Here is an 18,464-nt window from a genome sequence, read left to right as displayed (position 1 = left end):
ATGCCAATTTGTGAAACAATTTCATACGCCACAGAAAGTGCTTCTTTGTTTTATGGGAGGTATGGATGTTGGTGCTTGGGAGGTTCAAGTCGCATGCCCAGAGCTGGGAAAATTAAAGTGCTGGTCTTTTTTTCTCCCTTTTCCCCATGACCAAAACGGACGTATTCAACGTCTCAGCTGTTGTGAAATGTAGCCTCATATGCCCTGCTCTCATGTGTTCCTTTTTTGTTCTCTACTTGATTTCAGGCCTTTTGGTTGGAGGTTGCACGCACACGCACAGAAGGGAGAAGATGACTCATTGCCCTCTGCCAGGGCTTGGCACAGGGCATCTGTGCCAACCTCACCCCTGCCTGGCGCAGTAGATGGCGTTACTCCAGCGGATCATGACGGAGAGGCATTAAGGCCGAGCCCCCACAGATCATCTCGGTGCGCCTCCTCTCCCCGTGTCCTCCAAGATCCCCCCCTGGCCTCTTTCCCCATCCTGCCCCAACATGCTGCGTTTCCTGCCGCTCAAGCTCGGCCGCCTGTACCGCTGCCTGAAGCTGCTGTTTGTTGTGGGCCTGTTCGTCATCCTGCTGATGAACACTCACAACCTGTTCGCCTCCTTCCAGAAGAACGAACTCACCGACAGACGCTTCATCAATCTCAACAAGTGTCCCGCGTGCTTCGGCACCAGCTGGTGCCGCAAGTTCATGAACGGCCAAGTGTCCTTCGAGACCTGGGGCCGGCTGCGGTTCTTGGACGTCTTCAACGTCAAAAATGTTTACTTTGCCCAGTACGGCGAGCCCCGGGAGGGCACGCGCCGCGTGGTGCTCAAGCGGCTCGGCTCGAACCAGGAGCTGGCCGATATCGACCAGAAAATCTGCAAGAGGGCCACTGGCAGGCCGCGCTGTGACCTCATCCAGGCCATGTACAAGACCGAATTTGCCCGGCTCAACGGGGACGTTCGTCTGCTCACTCCGGACGTAGTGGAGGGATGGTCGGACCTGGTGCACTGCCCCTCCCAGAGGCTGCTGGACCGCGTGGTCCGCAGGTACGCAGAGACCAAAGACTCGGGTAGCTTCCTTCTGAAGAACCTGAAGGACACAGAGAGGATGCAGCTGCTCATGACCCTGGCCTTCAATCCAGAGCCACTTGTACTACAGGTATGTAAGCATAGAATCTGTTCCTTTACTATATTTCCTATAAATACTAGAAAGGCTGGGAAATTGCAAGTGTGGTTTTACCGACAAGCTTTGAGTCTCGCATAAGTACAGTATGATGATGATGTGTGATGATGATGTATTGACCCACATGACGTCACAGGGACCCTACAAAGTTTATACAGAATTTAAATAATGTCGGACAATTACTATTGTCACTAATCATCAAAACGGCAAATCCACTTCATGTAGTATGCAGTTGACACCAGTGGAAGATGACTGTATCTATATTTGTATTTTCTTTAGCCAGTACTCTAGTAACAACAACTCTAGAATGGAAAACGCCTCATCTTGACAGGGGGTTATGTATCGGGGGGGATCTGTGGCCCCAGATGTTAAATAGTCTATGATAAAGCTTGGTGTGTGGATTGCCTTCGCTTGAGAAAGCGCCTCCGGGGGTTTTGGGAAGTGTTGGTATACCATCCAGGGAGTTGGCCAGTCAAGACCTTAGTAAATTACAGGGTGGGAATCCTCCCTTTCCTTCCTCTACCATAGATCTGAGGCAAGCCACCAGACCCTTCCTAAAGTCTAAGCTGCTTCTCCCCATCTAGAGTACAAATGTTGCCCTGCTCGGCACAGAGAAAGTGCAGTTGTAGGGGTGCAACGGTTTTCGGTTTAAAACCGAACCGTTCGGTACAGCATGCACGGTTCAATGCGCTCTAATGAACCACGCTATTTCGGTTTGCATTAATTAATTTCTTACAGCTGCGAAGAATGTATTTCTCGGTCACACACCAGCCTACTTAGAAGTCTAGCACTCTATCGGTGACACACCGTCCTACTAAGAAGTCTAGCACTCTTTCGGTCACAGAAGTGTTAGCCTGGTTAATAAACCAGACTAATATCACACGGACCGCGGGATATTAGTCTGGGGAGGCTCAGCTTGGATTTCATTTCCAGGGGGGGGCGGGTTGAAACATTTTCTCTTTGACGAAATTGGTCAGAGCTACTGTCAGTCAAAGGTCTCAAGCATTGAAAGTCACTGTACCAAAGCCTGCCCATATTGCATACCGTGTCCCGATTGGCCGCCCCATTTCTCTGGTGTAGGAAATGGGCGTACAATTGAGCCTCTCCAGACCGTAATCCGCCGGCAGGCAAAACTTTTTTTGCCAACGGCTGATTCGGTCTGGTTTATTAACCAGGCTACAGAAGTGTAGCACTCTGTCGGCCCACCCCCTCTCCCCCCCACAGACACACACACACAGAGAGAGAGACGGCATGATGAGGAGAATCCAGCCCTCGTCTTTAAACATCGTTCTTGAAAAGACCACTCTGTGGAATAATTATTGATCGTCATACACAGAGACACACACACAGCGGAGTAACCTCGAATCAACAGGCTTCTAAGCACGCATCTTTTTAAGTTTGTTCAGATCTGCTTCTGCATCTGCACTCGCTGTTTGAGTGCTAAAAAGGGAGAGAGAGAGCAAAAACAACTCGTTGTTGTTTTTTCGGAGCAGGAGAAGAATATTCCGTCTGAAAAGTCCCAACAAAAGCACTCTGCTGTGAATTCCTCCCTCTCTCCCCCACTCTCCTCTCCTCCCCCTGCATGTGCTGAGAGTCTGCACCACGTGTGAGCGCATGGGTGTATTATTTTTCCCTTGAACATAATAATGATGAGGCACATTAAAATAGCAATATAAGGTTTTTTTCCCCCCTTTAAAATAATGAAAAGGCAGAAATGCCTAATAAAATAATATATGCTAAAAAAAGAATAAAAGAAAATGCTATAAATAAACTTTTTTGGTGCAAGCCAGTCCCTGGACTTATGTGTGTGGGTATGAGCATGAAAGCAGTAGGGCATTAACGACTTGAGATTTTTCCCAGTCGACTTGTCGGACAGTAATTTATCGATAAGTCGATTTGGATGGAGCTGCCGCGCGCTCAAATACGGAGCATGTCAAACATAGCACTGCGCATTCAGTGGCCTCTCCAATATGACACAGTCACAGTGCATGTATCATCTATATCAGAGGTTCCCAAACACCGGTGCCGGTCCGCGGGACACGTGGCACTGGTACGCAAGAGGGGAATTCTAAGTTTTGCGTCGTTTAAAAATGTCCAATCTTTGTATCTTTAGCAGCAGCAGCTGTAGGCTATTTTGTGACGATCGCATTAATGAAACCAAACGCTACACGCGGTTCCGGTACAGGATTATTATTTCATGTGAATCATGTCAAAATGAAAAGATGATGTTATCCAGGTAAAGTAGTGGTATTGGCACACAGCGCAGCAGCAGCACCGAGAACACAATGAGAGATATGACATTATTATTCTCCTCCTCCTCCTCCTCCTCCTCCACAACTCGATAACGTTCTCATTTGTTACTCATTTTCTGAGCCATGCAAATAAACAACAACCCGCACTGACCGGAGACGGAGAGGTTCATGTGCGCTGCGCGTAAAGCTTAGCCAGAAACAGACAGTCATTGCGTCAGCATGCATGTAGCCTCGGGAACCCAGACGTTATATTTCCAGCACGGAGGTGAGGGGGATATCGTTTGGGGGTAACGTTTGCGTGCTTCTATCTGTTACTTCTCTGACACAGCGCAGTTCAAACAGACTTCAGCCAGTCTCAATAGTGGGACACCGCGCGCTGAGAGCCACATAGCCTACACAGCTGCATTTGGTTTTTAATTAAGGGCGCGTTCTGAATGCAATGAAAAAAGGGGAGAAAAAAAAAAAAAAAAAAGCTCAACTTTCGACTCGCGCTGCTGCGAGTCGACTCGTGACTCGTTTATCGATAAATCGATAAATCGATTTTTTGATGAATGCCCTAGAAAGCAGCATGGTTGTTTTTCACCACCTGTACCTGTACCTGCAACCTAACACACACACAAACACACGCACATATTAACTGTATATATGATGATTTTGTGTGTGCCAGTAGGCTAGAGTACAGTACAGTAGAGGGTACAGTAGAGGGACCGTCACACAGTAACTCTGTCATTTCTCAGCCGTTTCGGACACGGGGCGGCAGTTCGGAACCGGCCCGGCACCCTGGGCGCGTTCCTGGGGGTCCCCCCCCCCCCCCCCCCGGGAACCCCCACACAGAGTTGCACCACTCACTTCACACATGTGTGATTTTTTTATTTTACTGTACCGAAACCGAACCGAAACCGTGGCCCCCATACCGAGGTTCGAACTGAACCGTGGGCTAACTGAACCGTTGAACCCCTAAGTTGCATCCCATAAGATGAGATTTTTTACTAGCGACAGTAATGCATATTTAACAGTGTAATGTACGGCAGTATTGAATTATTCACTGGAGCATTTGTAAATGGTCTGTTTCATATTTTTACACAATTATAGCATATTCTTTAGGGGATGGCATTTAGAATGAGGACTCAATTTGTCCTTTGTCTTAATAGCGGGACACGCTTTGAGTAGCAAATCTTCTTAATGGTGCTTGTCATCATTGCTAATACCCATTGTGATATTGTTGATCTCTTCAAGCGTCATTTTGATTCTTAATCTTGACATCATAGAACAAAATAAATGTTGCAACAACTTGCAAATGTCATGAAGAGCCGATCACAAAGATCTGTCCTAGTTTTCCCTAGGTTTACTGCGGGCGTGGTGCCTTGGCTGAGCTGCAAGGGACATTTATTTGACCTTATGGATCAAATTTGGTCTTATCTGGGTACAGACAGTATCTGGAGTTATTTATTCCTTTTTTCCATGTAAGACAATGTGTTGGACATGCAGGGCAACTAAGAATCCTCAAGTTATTGTTGCCCAAATATACACATTTTACCAACTTCTCAAATACGCCTATCATACACCTTTTAGCTCATGTCATCTAAGAGCAAACAACAAAATAATATTGTTCCCATAACACTACAAATTAATTTGCTGTTTCTGTATAGAGGGTATGCGTGTGACATCATCAAACCCGGAAGTTATGCTGGAACACCTACAGAGTGTCAAAAAACTACTTTCTGGCGTTGACAACCCATGCATCCAAACAGAAAAGTCCTATCTGATTGCATTAAACAACGTTAAACAATGTTAAACTCACTTTGCATGTTGCTTTGCGACTCGATTTGCCACTCGATGTGCCATTCACTTTAAGCATGCGCATACCCTCTATTGCAGCCTAGTAATTCTTTCCAGGAATGGTTACATAATGTGCATCTTCTTTTTGTACTACGACAAATTAGGGCCATTGTAGGTTAATAAATATATAAGTAAGGAGCCGGGGGACAATATTCAGACATTCAAATTAAATTCTAGATTGAGGTCATCCATTTTCAAGTCAAAACCCTGAATAATTCTCGGAGATTAGTGTTTGTGTGCGTAGTGCTGCTCGTAGTGGAACCCATAGTCCCAACCCATTTCCGGTTATGGGACGTTCTAGGTTAGCCTTCGTATTTAAAAAGGACCATTAGTACTGTCAACCCCTGTTTATTACCATCCATCCATATCCTGTCACCATTCCGTGTCAACACCACAAATTTATATCATAGAAGCATGATCCACATCCTTTTTATTTCCCCCTCACTGATTTGCGAGCAGCCAATCAATTGCAATTTCATCTGGCATTGACTTGTGAGTGGAGGAAAAAAATAACGACCGAAATCATGGCCTGTGTAGACATGCTATAAATGCACACTTGCAAGCACTCGCACGCCTCCAGGCATTTGGGCAGGCCAAATGTTGAGATTAGCCCTTTAGAACAGTCAATCTATAAAATCTGATTAGCCTTGTGTGGTCATTTTCTCTACCCCTCCCTCTCTTTTCGCAATTTCTCAGCTCCCCGCCCCTTCTCCCTTTGCCTGTCCCACTTGTGTACGCTCCACAAATTCTGGCCAGATAATTCCATCAAGGTTTTTAATGGCATTATGCCCCAGTTCAAAGGCTTGGTGAAACATCCCATGTCCCTTATCTTGCACACAACTTCGCACTTCACATTGCATTACCTCGCATCGCAACACGTACACAAAAACACATTGATTCATTCATACACATGCGAGTGTAAGCACGCACACACAATCACACACACACTCCGTTTGTCGCGCTCCCTCTCTATTTCTCTTTCGTTGCTCCTCTTCCCCATGTTGCCAATAGACATTACAGGGATTGATGAATAATTGATTATGTTGTGAACTTGTGAACTGCAAGGATAAGTAGCAGAAACCCCAGAGTCCAAATTCTCGCCAGCTCAGGGTGGGGACAAATAATGAATTTACAATGAAATGTGCCAGGGAGTTGAGGGAATCGTTGTGGGTCTTTGAGAACCTCTGCTGTTCCTCAGAATAATTGTGCTCCAAAGATAAGGAGGACATTGCTCAGAGACACACTATACAGAAGGTTGGGCAGCAGTAGACCATAATAATATAATATAATAAGTATCTAGTGTATATAGAGATTGTACAGAGGATGTAGTCTACTACCACAGCCCCTGGTCTCACTCCACCTCACTCACTTGAAGCTAGTTGCAATCTACAGGGATCATGTCTTCGAATCTTCTTTTTTAGCAATTGTTTTAAGCCTAAGGCTGTCGTTGAGTATGCCTGAATTCACTTGAGCAAAATGCCAAGGTCAGAATATCCTCTCTAATCCAGCTGTGCTATGGTTTAAGACCAGACGTTTTCCTCCTGTCATTAGGTGCTAATGCTGCATGCACACACGTTTTGGGGTTTTCATCAGCATCTTCCTCCCCTAGCTTGATTCAATTGAGTAATGTGGCTAGTATTGCTGCTGTCCACTCTTTCTAGGAAGGCTTCTGTTTCCAGTATTTTGAAGTCACTGGCAATACATCGTACCCTTTTCTGTTTGAGAAACCAGACCCTCTTTGTCGGTGGAAAACAATCTGCCGTGTTGTTTCGTGGGGGTTGGCCGATTGGCCCACATTGCTCTCCTCTGTGTGCTCTCTGGAATACAAGCACAGTTATCCCCCTCTTTCCCCTGCCCCACTGTCACGTGAAAGACAATTTGGCTTTGTGGAATAAATTGTTTTGAAAAGACAAAAACGCAGGCAGCCAAACGAGAAAGTTCTTGTAAAGCACTGGGCCCCTTATGCAACTCTGTCCCTTTCTACCATGTCTTATTGTGACCGTAGCTCGCATTTACTTTGAAAACCTGCATCTCCTGCCTGTCTGGCTGTTAGTTACTAGTCACCCCACGCCTCCATATATGGTCACGCCTCGTGACATCACACCTCCATAAGGTCACGCCACTATATATGGTGATCACGACACTGACCACATCTAACCCTGTACAACCATACATGGAGACGACTTGATGATCACCTAGATCTGCATATATGGAGCCGGCCAGCAACTCTACATCTGACCTCAAACTCTTAGATCTCCATATATGGCGTAGACCTGTTCTGACATTCCATGTTGATCTGACATCATCAAACCCTGTTCACTCAAGACACGCTCCATATACTGTATGGCCAGTACAGAATTCATTCCATATGTTGATCTGATCCCCCATGCCAAAGCACCAGTGCTCGCCCAGCAGTCTGCTGTCACTGACAGATATAAATCTGAGTGAGGCTATTAAAATAGCCAAAAAGACCAGATACCTCAACCTTATAAATCTTCACTGGAAAAGTGAGAACCCAAAGTATCAAAAAACCAAAAGATGAACTCTAGAGAAACTTGGAGTAGTGCAAAAGACCTGAAAGGATTTTGACACAAGACACAAGTTCTTAAAGTATTTCTAAGTTATCTTTAGTTAGTTTTTCTTCAGATCCAGAGCGTGTACAAATGTAAAGAATAGAGAGAATTCTCCTAAGTGCTCTGAATGCAAGTCACATCATTTTGCACAAACATATACTGAAAAATATGTCATAGATCAAGATTCAGCTGTCACATTTCAATAGGTTGAAAGTCCCATCAGAGTAATGTGTCATCAAGTTGTCATGGGTGTCTGATCGTCTGAATCCTGTTTTTTACTTTAATCACCTTCCGTGATTAGGATTCTGTTGATAACTCTTTATCTCATGGGGTGAGAGTGTATGTCTATCCTCATCTTTAAGGGCAAAGTTGTTGTCATGTTTTCCATTTAATCTTATTTCCCTTTGGTACAACGGACAATCTGGAGTGGGTGACAGCTGATAGTGGAATTAATACACACGCACATATTGATATGACATCACTGGGTGACAGGCAGACCTGTGCACCAGATACAAGAAGATTTACACGGTATTTTTTAACATAGTAATAACATGTGAACATAAAATATGAAACAATAAATCATAATTAAGAAAATACCCATCAGTCACCCAGGCAGATGCGTGCACGCTTCTCGCCTTCAATAGAACCACCAGTAAGAAGCCCTGTCTTGCTGGTGTTTTACTGGTGGTTTTATTTGGACATTTCATGGAAACACTGACCTGCTCAATTTTCTTACTTTTTGGTTTCTCTTACTTTTCCTGAGGTCTCTCAGATACTAGCCAGGTCTGTTTGAGTAATGTCCATGTTAAATCAAGGCCCCCTCATTAGAAGCCAACAACTTAGATCTCGTTAAACAAATAAGTATCGTATGTTTCTCTTACTTCCTCATGGTTAAACTAAACTTGAAACGTCTCTGGCTACTACAGTGACAGTTTGACGGCCACGTCTGCTACACGAACCGGTGCCTCGGAATAAGCCGATCCGACATTAAATTAGGTGTGATTTTAAAACCCGGTGCTTGCTTCCAAACCATTAAGTCTGTGCGGGTTAGCTGAGAGCATGTGACTGCACTCGCACCCCTTTGTGGTCCTCACACTGTCTGCTCAACCAAGCTGAGAATAGGATGTGACAGGCCCGTGGGGTTAACTCAGTCAAGGGTACTCTCATCTCCTCCAGACTCAAATCTGTGCTCTCCAGACGCCCCCTTTCTCTCATCCTATTACACTCCCTCTTCCCAATGACCTCCCCTTGCCTCGCTTTCCTTCGCCTCCCCGTCCCCTGCTCCATTCACGCACCCTGGCCTTACCTGACACCCAAGACTGATTTCGCAGCCGTCCCGTCACACAATGCAGCCTGTTCTCCAAGAACACGCACGCGCGCACAGACGCACTCTCTTTCTCTCTCTCTCACACACACACACACACACACACAGTCGAAAGGGACGGGACACTGAACAAGCAGAGGATCTGAACAGACACAGCCTCCTCCCTTCCAAGAATTCTCAGCGGCAGGCATTTTAACGCAAATGTGAAAGCAAACATTAGCAGAGCTTTAAGCAAACACACTAGATGCTTGTTTTGCATTTTTGAAAGGGTGTGTGTGTGCGCTTCCTTACCATGCTTGATTTAATGAGTTCCAGTCTAATCTAATGGGACACTCATCCACTTTAGCAAAGTAAGACAAAGTATAAAGGTACAATAAATCTCAATTCCTGCCCGGTCTCTCTGTGGGTCATGTCTCTTGAGAGTAGAGCGATCACCAAAGTCTCCTTTTATTTGTTTATTTTTATTTAATCACAGACCACAGCACCCGGGCTTTGGCCCGACCTCTCCCTGTCTCCCAGGGTCGTCTGCTCAATGGCTCGAGGTCCACTGGCAAATGGTATTTAAGTTGCCGGTCTCTGTAATTGCTATTTAGTTTTAGCCTCTGGAGGGATTGAGATGCTCTTTACCACACGAGAGAAGGGGGTGGCGGCCTTGTATATGGTGCTTAACCCGGCTTCAAGGGCTCCCAAACCCCTTTTTTTCCTTCTCTTTCGAGGTCCTTTGTACAGAATGAATCCCGTTAGGATAAGACAAGGAGTTATCTGAGCCTGACTCCTCTCGGCTGGCTGTGCTCCCTGGAAGGAGGCCCTGCTGGAAAGGGGAGAAGGAGGGGGGTGGAGCTAGGTGTGTGTGTGTGTGTGTGTGTGTGTGTGTGTGTGTGTGTGTGTGTGTGTGTGTGTGTGTGTGTGTGTGTGTGTGTGTGTGTGTGTGTGTGTGTGTGTGTGTGTGTGTGTGTGTGTGTGTGTGTGTGTGTGTGTGTGTGTGTGTGTGTGTGTGTGTGTGTGTGTTGCATAGCCTTGTGGAGTGCCCCCCACCCCAATTTGAAAGAGCCAGACTGCTCGTGTTACCATAATCCCTTCTCTCTCTTTCGTTCTACACACACACACATGGCAGCTGTGTTTGGTTAGGTAAATGCCTGTGGCAGATCTAAGCTTAATTCTGTACATCTCTGAGGTTCCTAACGTTAGACCCCCCGTCGCCCCTCATGCTCTGCTTCCCAGAGAGCAGAGAGTGCAACCCCATTCATAACTCTCCCCCGGCCCTCTTTTAGATAGCCGCAGCCAATATGGGCCGGTAACAAGTGGCTCTTTACTACGCTCTCTTCCTCCAGAGACTCTGACGTCTAATGTTAGAGTAAGACCATGCCTCTTATCGGCCAGCCTGCAGTACTATAATTTACTACTGCATTACAGCAGTAGATGCACACATGGCTCCTGTAAATTCAGGGGTGTACTACAGATGGACCGGTAGCAAATTCAAGGCTTCTCCGTCGCAGCCCGGTACTTGGATCTTGTGGAATTATTGTGGGCTCGCCACAGCGAGCACACAATAGTTATTGCCAGTCTATATTTATTCCGCTTCTTTATTCTTTATTCCGCCATTTAACGCCACCTAACTACTTCCACATACTTTATGCTAGAAATTTAGTTCAAACTTCAAACTGTTCAGCTCTTTGCAGTTATTTATGCTTGTTTTTTGTTTTTTACAAAGTTTTATGCTTTTTATACTTTTTAACTTTTTAACTTTTTTTTACATTCTTTATAGTGAGAGTCGATGGAAGAAAGGTCCCATTTTTCACAGTTAACTTTTTTTAGCTCTTATTACTCCGTCATACTTTCACTTTGAAACTTCATTCAAACTTTATAATGTTCATCTATCTTTGAACTTTCATTGGTGAAAAAGTTGTTTTGAAAAAGTTTATACTTTTTAAAATATTTAACTTTATTTATAGTTTTTTCCTCCCATTGACAATGTATGGGATTTATCTCTAAATCAACCTCACTTTTGCAGCCTCATTACTCTGGCATACTTTGTCATAGAAACGCGATTTAAACTTTAGAAAGCTCACACGACTCTGGACTTTTTCGTGGTTCAAACCGTATTCGAATACGTTAAACGTTTTTTCCGAAATCGCAGTTCAATCGCAGGCCGTTTCGCCTAATTAGTGCCAACTTAGAGTGCAGGGCTTCTTTGACTAGAGTGCGGGAACTGAAATTCTTTCCTTGAAAATTTACCAAACAAATTGTCGTCCCGGCCAAAATATTCATTTTACACGCATGTTCTTTGGTCATTTTGTAGCCACACATGTCCTCTTTCACACAATGTGACCACCAAAGCACAGAGACATACAGAATGTGAACTACAGCCTTTTAAGTGACACAAATAAGGTCAAGCTGCTCATTGACCTCCATTGTATAATTCTTACGAGGAAATTATCGCGATGACAATTCTTAACTCGCTCTTATAACCACATTTTCGATCGTACCAACACCACAATCGCACATGGTGTACCTCAATATCTCAGGCCACTCACAGCGAAAAAAATATTTGCATTCGACTTGCGATAGAGCAATTTGTTCGGGCATAGTTTCCCCCATTCAGGACCATTGTAAAATAGCAGACCTGCAAGTTCATAGCGCGCCACTCCCAGTCATAGTGCTGGCAGTCTTTTACACTTCCACAGCTGAGACATATAAGGGCTTAATTACAGGGCTGAAATTAAAGTTACAAGATCTCAATGAGTTGCTCTGCGATACCTTGTGAGCTTGTAGGTCTGCTATTTGTGCAATTGGATGGCCTTTACACAGCTCTCGCAAGAGCACGCACTCACGCACACACACACCCTGTCTTCCTATTGGCTGGCCTTTACACAGCTCTAGCAAGCGCACGCACACACGCACGTTTATAAAAAATAAACTTGAATAAAAATGAAAATAAAATAAAAAAAATAACATTTTAACATTAAAAAAAAAAAATTAAAGAAAACTTCAAAATTAAAAACTAACTTTTTTAAACTTAAAAAGCTAAAACTTAAAAAAAACTTTGAATTAAGAACTTAATATTATTTATTTTTTTACATTTAACCCTCTGAAGTGTTCAAGTCAAATCCCATGTTGTTATTGCTTTTCTCTATGGGAAATATGCGTTTTTGAATGATTTATTGAAAATTCTCTGTTGTGACTCTGTGACAATAAAAGACCTTCAGAGAAAGCTTGACAAGTTTTCTTCGAGGAAAAAAATGAATTGAGTTGATACAATGTATAGTTTTTGTGTTGGAAGCCATTTAAAAAAAATGCGCTTTTTTCAAAAGTGCTTTTTAGCACATGGAAAAAAGATACAATCATTTTAAGGTTTATTTTGGTAACAGCTTTTTTTCTACAGGGAGCCCATACCTATGACATATCTCATTTTAAAGGGTGATTTGTCTAGTTCAATAATAAAAAAATAAAAAGTTTCCCACATGTACCACTGTAGATATTTTGCCATCTATAAATAGCATGGTCAGTCATTACCAAACTGACCAACCCAAATAAAACCGCCTACTGCCCCCTACTGGAACAAGATAGAAACTCACTGTTATTCTTTCATGACACTTGACATTTTAACGAAGATTTCGATATATAATATGTTTACATAGTCTTACCAGTACCCTAGTCTATTCATTCATGTATCTCAAAAACCTGTTATGAAGAAACACAGTTTTGATAAAAAACACATCCAATGACATAGTTTTCCGGACTTGGTGCCTATGATATGTATAGAAATGTAGACTTGAATGTTTACTGTATTATATAAAAAAAAAATTGGGTTCTTACCATCTACCGTTACAGAGTAAATCACAGTTGAAACTCGCTTAGTCAGAACATAAACCTCAGAATAGTGTAAAAAAATGACATGTATCTCGGATTGAAATAGTGCATTTTTATTTATTCTGACTACCAACATAATAAAATTATAATACATATATTACAGAAAATAAATAGGCCTACAGCCTAAAACAATTTAAAAAGAGGCTCAAACAGGAATTATTGCATAGATATAACCTGGAATGAGCGGGGAGCTGAGCCTTGTTTATGCCATGTATAGTGTTGGACTAAGGTATAACATTGTAGCGTTGTCTGTTTGTCTTTTTTCCACTCCTTGTTTTGTTTTTTCTCGTTGTCTGTTGTTTTTTGTTTGTTTAATTTTCTATTCTTCTATAAATGTCATTTGTTTGTTTTGTTTATATGTTGATTGTTATGCATATCTTCAACAGTATTTTGGAATACGTTGAGATAAGGATAGGCACTAATAAGCTTTAAGCTTCTGCCTATGCCTTTTCGATCACAAAAGAAAAAGTAAACTGTTTTTGTGTAATGTCTCCCTCTCAAAAGATCGAAATAAACTATTCATTCTACATACAAAACAGTTACGCCTCCCCCAGTGTCCCCAAACCACTGCAGTCCAGTTCTTGACGGTGTGTACTGTGTAGGCTAAATAGAAAACACAACTGCCCCCTGAAATGAATTAATGTATCTGGTTCAGTGTCGGAGAAGTCTTTTTCTTCTTCATCGTCATCATCATCATCATCATCATGGTCCTCGGTCGTCCTCGTCCTCGCGGCTCGCCTGATGTATATACAAATAAAGACACATTTAGCTGTAGTCAGTGCTCGCTACTATATATGTCCATTACATGGTGTTTTTTACCCGGCGATCAAATACATTTATTGTGCTGCCGTGGGCCGATGCTACAAATAGCTAATAGTAATGCTAACTAATTAGCAGCTACATGGTCGGTTTGGGCTAATACCGACCCTTATATATTCTCCGATGACTGCTAGCGATCAAATGATTTTATTGTGCCGAGTCGTCGCTACAAATGGATGATTGTATAATTAGTATCACGTATGTATGTAACCATTTGTGCAGTGTTTGTTTTTTTAACTTTGCAGAGCTTCTGGAGCGCAGGCCGCAGCCTGTAACGCTAGCTACGCTCCAGAGGCTCGGCAAAGAAAAAAAAACACATTAGCTCAGCGGCCTGCCTTACCCCAGCGGCGCGCCAAACAGCGATTATAAACTATAATACACACTGAATAGATATAGCATATAATGTTTCAGACAATAAGATTCTTACCATAGAAAAATCTGGTCACCCGTCCAGATCGTAGTACGGTGTCATCGCTCGAGCCAGGCCGGGAAGAGCGAACTCAGAAAGCCCGCAAGCAGCTGGCTTGCTCCCCATGCAGGCCAGGCATGCAGATCCCCAGGGGGCGGGCACGTTTTATAGCCAAGATGTGCGCGCGTGTTACGTGACACGGGATTTCTGGGTATTGCAGTTGGAATTTCAACAAAGGGACTTCACACAGCGATGCGGAGGTTATTAATATATCGATATTAATCAAGAAACAGAATCACGGGTTTTCCAGTGATTGCCCATTTACGGAACGCTATTACTTCACGGGTTTTCCCGTGATTGCTCTTCTAAGGGTTAAAGAAAAATCTTAGACCATTATCAATAATCATTGTGTTTATGCTTTTAAAGATAGGCCTATATGCTATTTGAACCTTCTTTTCACATGTAAAAGTATGCTATTCAATACAATTTCTGTTAAGCTCATGAATGCTTTTATATGTATATTGGATTGACTCTTTTTTTCTTTTTCTTTTTTACCTTTTCTTAATTCATCAATAATACATTGTAAAGCATTATTCATACATTACAAATCATTAGTAGACAGTAATACTTTACTTACTTTATTCTGCCACTTTTTGGGCATCGTACTACTTCCACATACTTTATTCCGCTTTATGCAGTTATTTATGCTTATTCTTTTTACAGATTTCTATACATTCTTTTTTTAACTTTTCCTTTAATACATTTTCTACTGTACATTATATACATTGCGTCTTTTGGCGAGCCCATGCAGTTTCTGCAGGGAACTGCTTTCTAGTTTAAAGAGTGTTATTCTCTTTAAATGGTCATCAGTGAGTTAAATGAAGCTCTTCTCCAGAAAGACAGCCTCGCCTTCTTTTCTATCTGGCACCATGAAACGCAGAGCCCTTCCGTGTTCCCACACAACTAGTCCAGGAGCCATGTTATGGCCAGTCTTGTCTACTGCCCAGGTGGGCTACCTTACCACCTAGACTTGAGTCAACACGGCTTGCCTATAACTTCATTACGCTCCTGGCTGCACCTCCAGCCAGGGGGAGGTTTTTATGAGGTGTCCCCGTTGTGTGCCGCGGCTTAGATCCAGGTCAGCAGGGGGTTCAGCTATCCGCTAGCGGCAGGGGAGCAGAGCAACCCCAAGCTGCATTGTCCCCCACACTCATTTCTCATCCTGCTCCCATTCTCTCTCTCTCTCTCTCTCTCTCTCTCTCCCTCTCTCCCTCTCTCCCTCTCTCCTCTCTCCTCTCTTCTCACTCTCACACATAGTTGCCCACTCATGACCTAACTAACCCATTTCCGTCACTGGTTGACAGCGACCACTGAATCATGCACAGCCTTTTGTATCTGGTTCATTGGACTGATACATACATATTCTTGTTCATTCTCGCAGCTCGATCTTGATTTCTCTGCCTAATTCAGTTTTCTTTCAAACCATTTTTGTGTGTGCCTTTTATTCACGCGCACACGCCAGTTTCTAGCACAGTTTAATATAAACCCCCTATGTCAGCTGTGCACCCTGTGACTCTGCCCTATGTGAACCACATGTCTGTTGCAGGAGGAGGCGGCCGCGCCTGTATATTTCACACACACAAATATTTGACTTCACTAACCGTCTCTCGCTAGCATCCAATCTGTTTCACATACGCACACACGTCACACACACACGCTCTCACTAACACACACTCACAAGTCTCAGAGCTGGGTGCTCTGACTAGGCATTTCCTGGCTCCTATATCCGGAACAGAGAACCCCGTGCCCCTGTCTTGTGGGTTTTGGGGGTGGGAGAGGGAAAGAGGCAGAGAGAGGGGTGGGACTGAGCAAAGCAGGAGTAGGGGGGGGGGGGGGGGGGGGGTGAGTGTGAGAGAGAGAGAGAGAAGAAAGGACTGAGCACCATGTGTTCCAGGATGAGGTGCTCTTTCACAGGTCTTGCTGAGAACTGTCTGGGTTTTTTAAACTTTAATGGGCAGCAAAATGCCAGACATGGGGCCTGATGCCGCACCCTCCATTTCCACAAGGTCAACGACAAAGCGGCAGCATAGGAGAATGCCAAACGATTCGGTTCCAGGCAGCCAGACGGCCCGAGATTGGGGCTGCCGAGCCGATAGCGGTCTCCTCCCTCAACGCACTAAGCCCATGCTTGGATAAACAAGCTTTGTAATGTTCGTTTTGGTGCGACAGGGTTGAAGGAGATGGTTGTTGTTGGGCGTGTGTGTACTGTATGTGTGCACACGCACCTCCGTCTGCCACATTTCCTTGACTTCAGCCCCGTGATCGACTGACTCTCCCATCTTTCCACTGGTCCTGTCTGGACCTGTTTGATGGGAAGCAGAGAGGAGGTGTGCAGGAGCGGATGGAAAATGCGGAGAATTTTCTCCACACCTTGGGGGGGGGGGGGGGGGGGGGGGTTGACATTGGCTGAACACATGAAACGCTTGTGGCTGAACTGCTAATTTTCTTTGTCTGTAATGAGGGAGAGGTTTGTAGCTATAAACACTGGCATAGTCCTAATATGAGAGAGACACACATACACAGATTGCACAGTCAGACAGACATCGAAAGAGAGAAAAACAGAGGGGAAACAAAGAGTTAAGAGAGAGGGAGATGAGCCACTGTTCTTTGCAGACAAGCCTTGGGAGCCACTCGTGTTTACCCGGCCTGTGACTAGGAGTTGTTATCAGCCCAGTTCACTTTGCATTTCATCAGCATGTATACATGCTGTCTCACACACTCTCACAAACACACACACACACATGCACACAGAGCCAACCATACCCTGCCCCACCACACACGCAGCCACACTCCATGACATACACGGTACACACACACACACAGCACCCTGCAAACAAAGATACTCACATGCCCCCAACAAACATGCCCACGCGCCCTCCCTTGAGTGACCCAGTAGAAGGGCATGCCTTTGTCAGCAGATGTCGGGTCGCAGGTGTGTGTTCCTGAGCCTCGTGCTCCATTTGTTTCATCCTCTCCTCTAGAGGCTGCACATTTGTCTGTGGCCCTGTTTCATTTCAGCCCTCTCCAATCCACCTTCCCTCAGGAGGACACCAGCATGTCGGTAGTATTACCGGGGGGAAGGGAGGGCAGAGACAAAAAACAGTGCCAGTCCGCTGGAGTGGCCCAGCAGCAATCTTTGAGAAGAGATTACTTCTAATTTCTAGACATCCATCCGAAACGCGCTTGACAAGTCATGGAGTTTGCAAAGCAGGCAACATTGTCTTGACTTGTACTAATGAGAGCAAGGCATCGTAAGACCTTTGCAGCAGTTAAAGTTGCTGGATCGTGTCATTGGCAATTTTGCATCATCAGTATTTCTGAATGTCATTAGCTGCGTTGGACGATGATGGGCAAAATTCACTACCTGTGCCATCCTTCCACGCGTGTGCGTGCACACACACACGTGCAGAGAAAACGTGCACACTTACTCCAGGGTTCACATCGAAGATAAAGGGTACTGGATGTAATATTAGGCTCGATTTTCCAATTTATCCCCTCCCCACACCCGCAACGCCTCATTGCGGATGTTAATGACTTCTGCAGAGTAACCGTTTAAAGAGTGCTAAAGGGAAATGATTGGTGGGACAAGTTGGAAGTATTCATCAACCTCTGCAATAGGCTTTGTTTGAAACGAAACCTGTAGGGCACCCACTTGTACGCATCCGGTTAGCTCGCCTCGCCCCAGCGATCCCCATTTGTTGGCTTGTCAGCAATAAAGTAGTCAATATTGCAGTCGTCCAAAAAAGAGGGGGAAAAGTGTATTTGGTTGTTAGCACCTGGGTAATTGGAGGAGGGGGAGGGGGGAGTATGACGGGGGGCTGACAGAGTGGCAAGTGAGCGGCGTCTTTGTTAAGAGCCAGGGACACGGCGCTCCAACGGACATGAAGGCACTGGTGGCTGACAGTGTCTGAAAGTATAGCCACAGGGCATGCATCCGTTGCATCCGTTCCCTTTTTCCATCCAACACCATCCTCCACTTTCCCATCACCCCATCTCTATCCATCTGCCATATTCTTTTTTTTATTGTGCCCGCTCAGACCTCGACCTGACAACAAAAGGGAGAAGAGACAGAGAGACGTGTCTAGCACGTAGGTCATCGCAGCTTTTATGCCTCCTGTCCGCTGGAGCGGAGACACGACAGTCTTCCCT

At 44.6% G+C, this 18,464-nt stretch overlaps 1 protein-coding gene across 1 annotated transcript in view; it reads left to right on the top strand.

The window, feature by feature from the left end:
- The window catches only part of dipk2ab (divergent protein kinase domain 2Ab), a 46,229-nt gene that overhangs the window by 11,568 nt on the left and 16,197 nt on the right, over nt 1-18,464 (top strand). The window contains exon 2 of the mRNA XM_083778678.1: nt 247-1,145. Coding sequence (XP_083634804.1) covers nt 492-1,145 — 654 coding nt within the window. The 5' untranslated portion in view covers nt 247-491. The remainder of the gene's footprint in view (nt 1-246; nt 1,146-18,464) is intronic.

The sequence above is a fragment of the Protomyctophum parallelum genome (assembly GCF_964188405.1).
Source record: "Protomyctophum parallelum genome assembly, chromosome: 12".
Classification (NCBI taxonomy): Eukaryota; Metazoa; Chordata; class Actinopteri; order Myctophiformes; family Myctophidae; genus Protomyctophum; species Protomyctophum parallelum.
The sequence above is the reverse complement of the archived record's forward strand: the minus strand, read 5'-3'. Positions and strand labels throughout refer to the sequence as shown.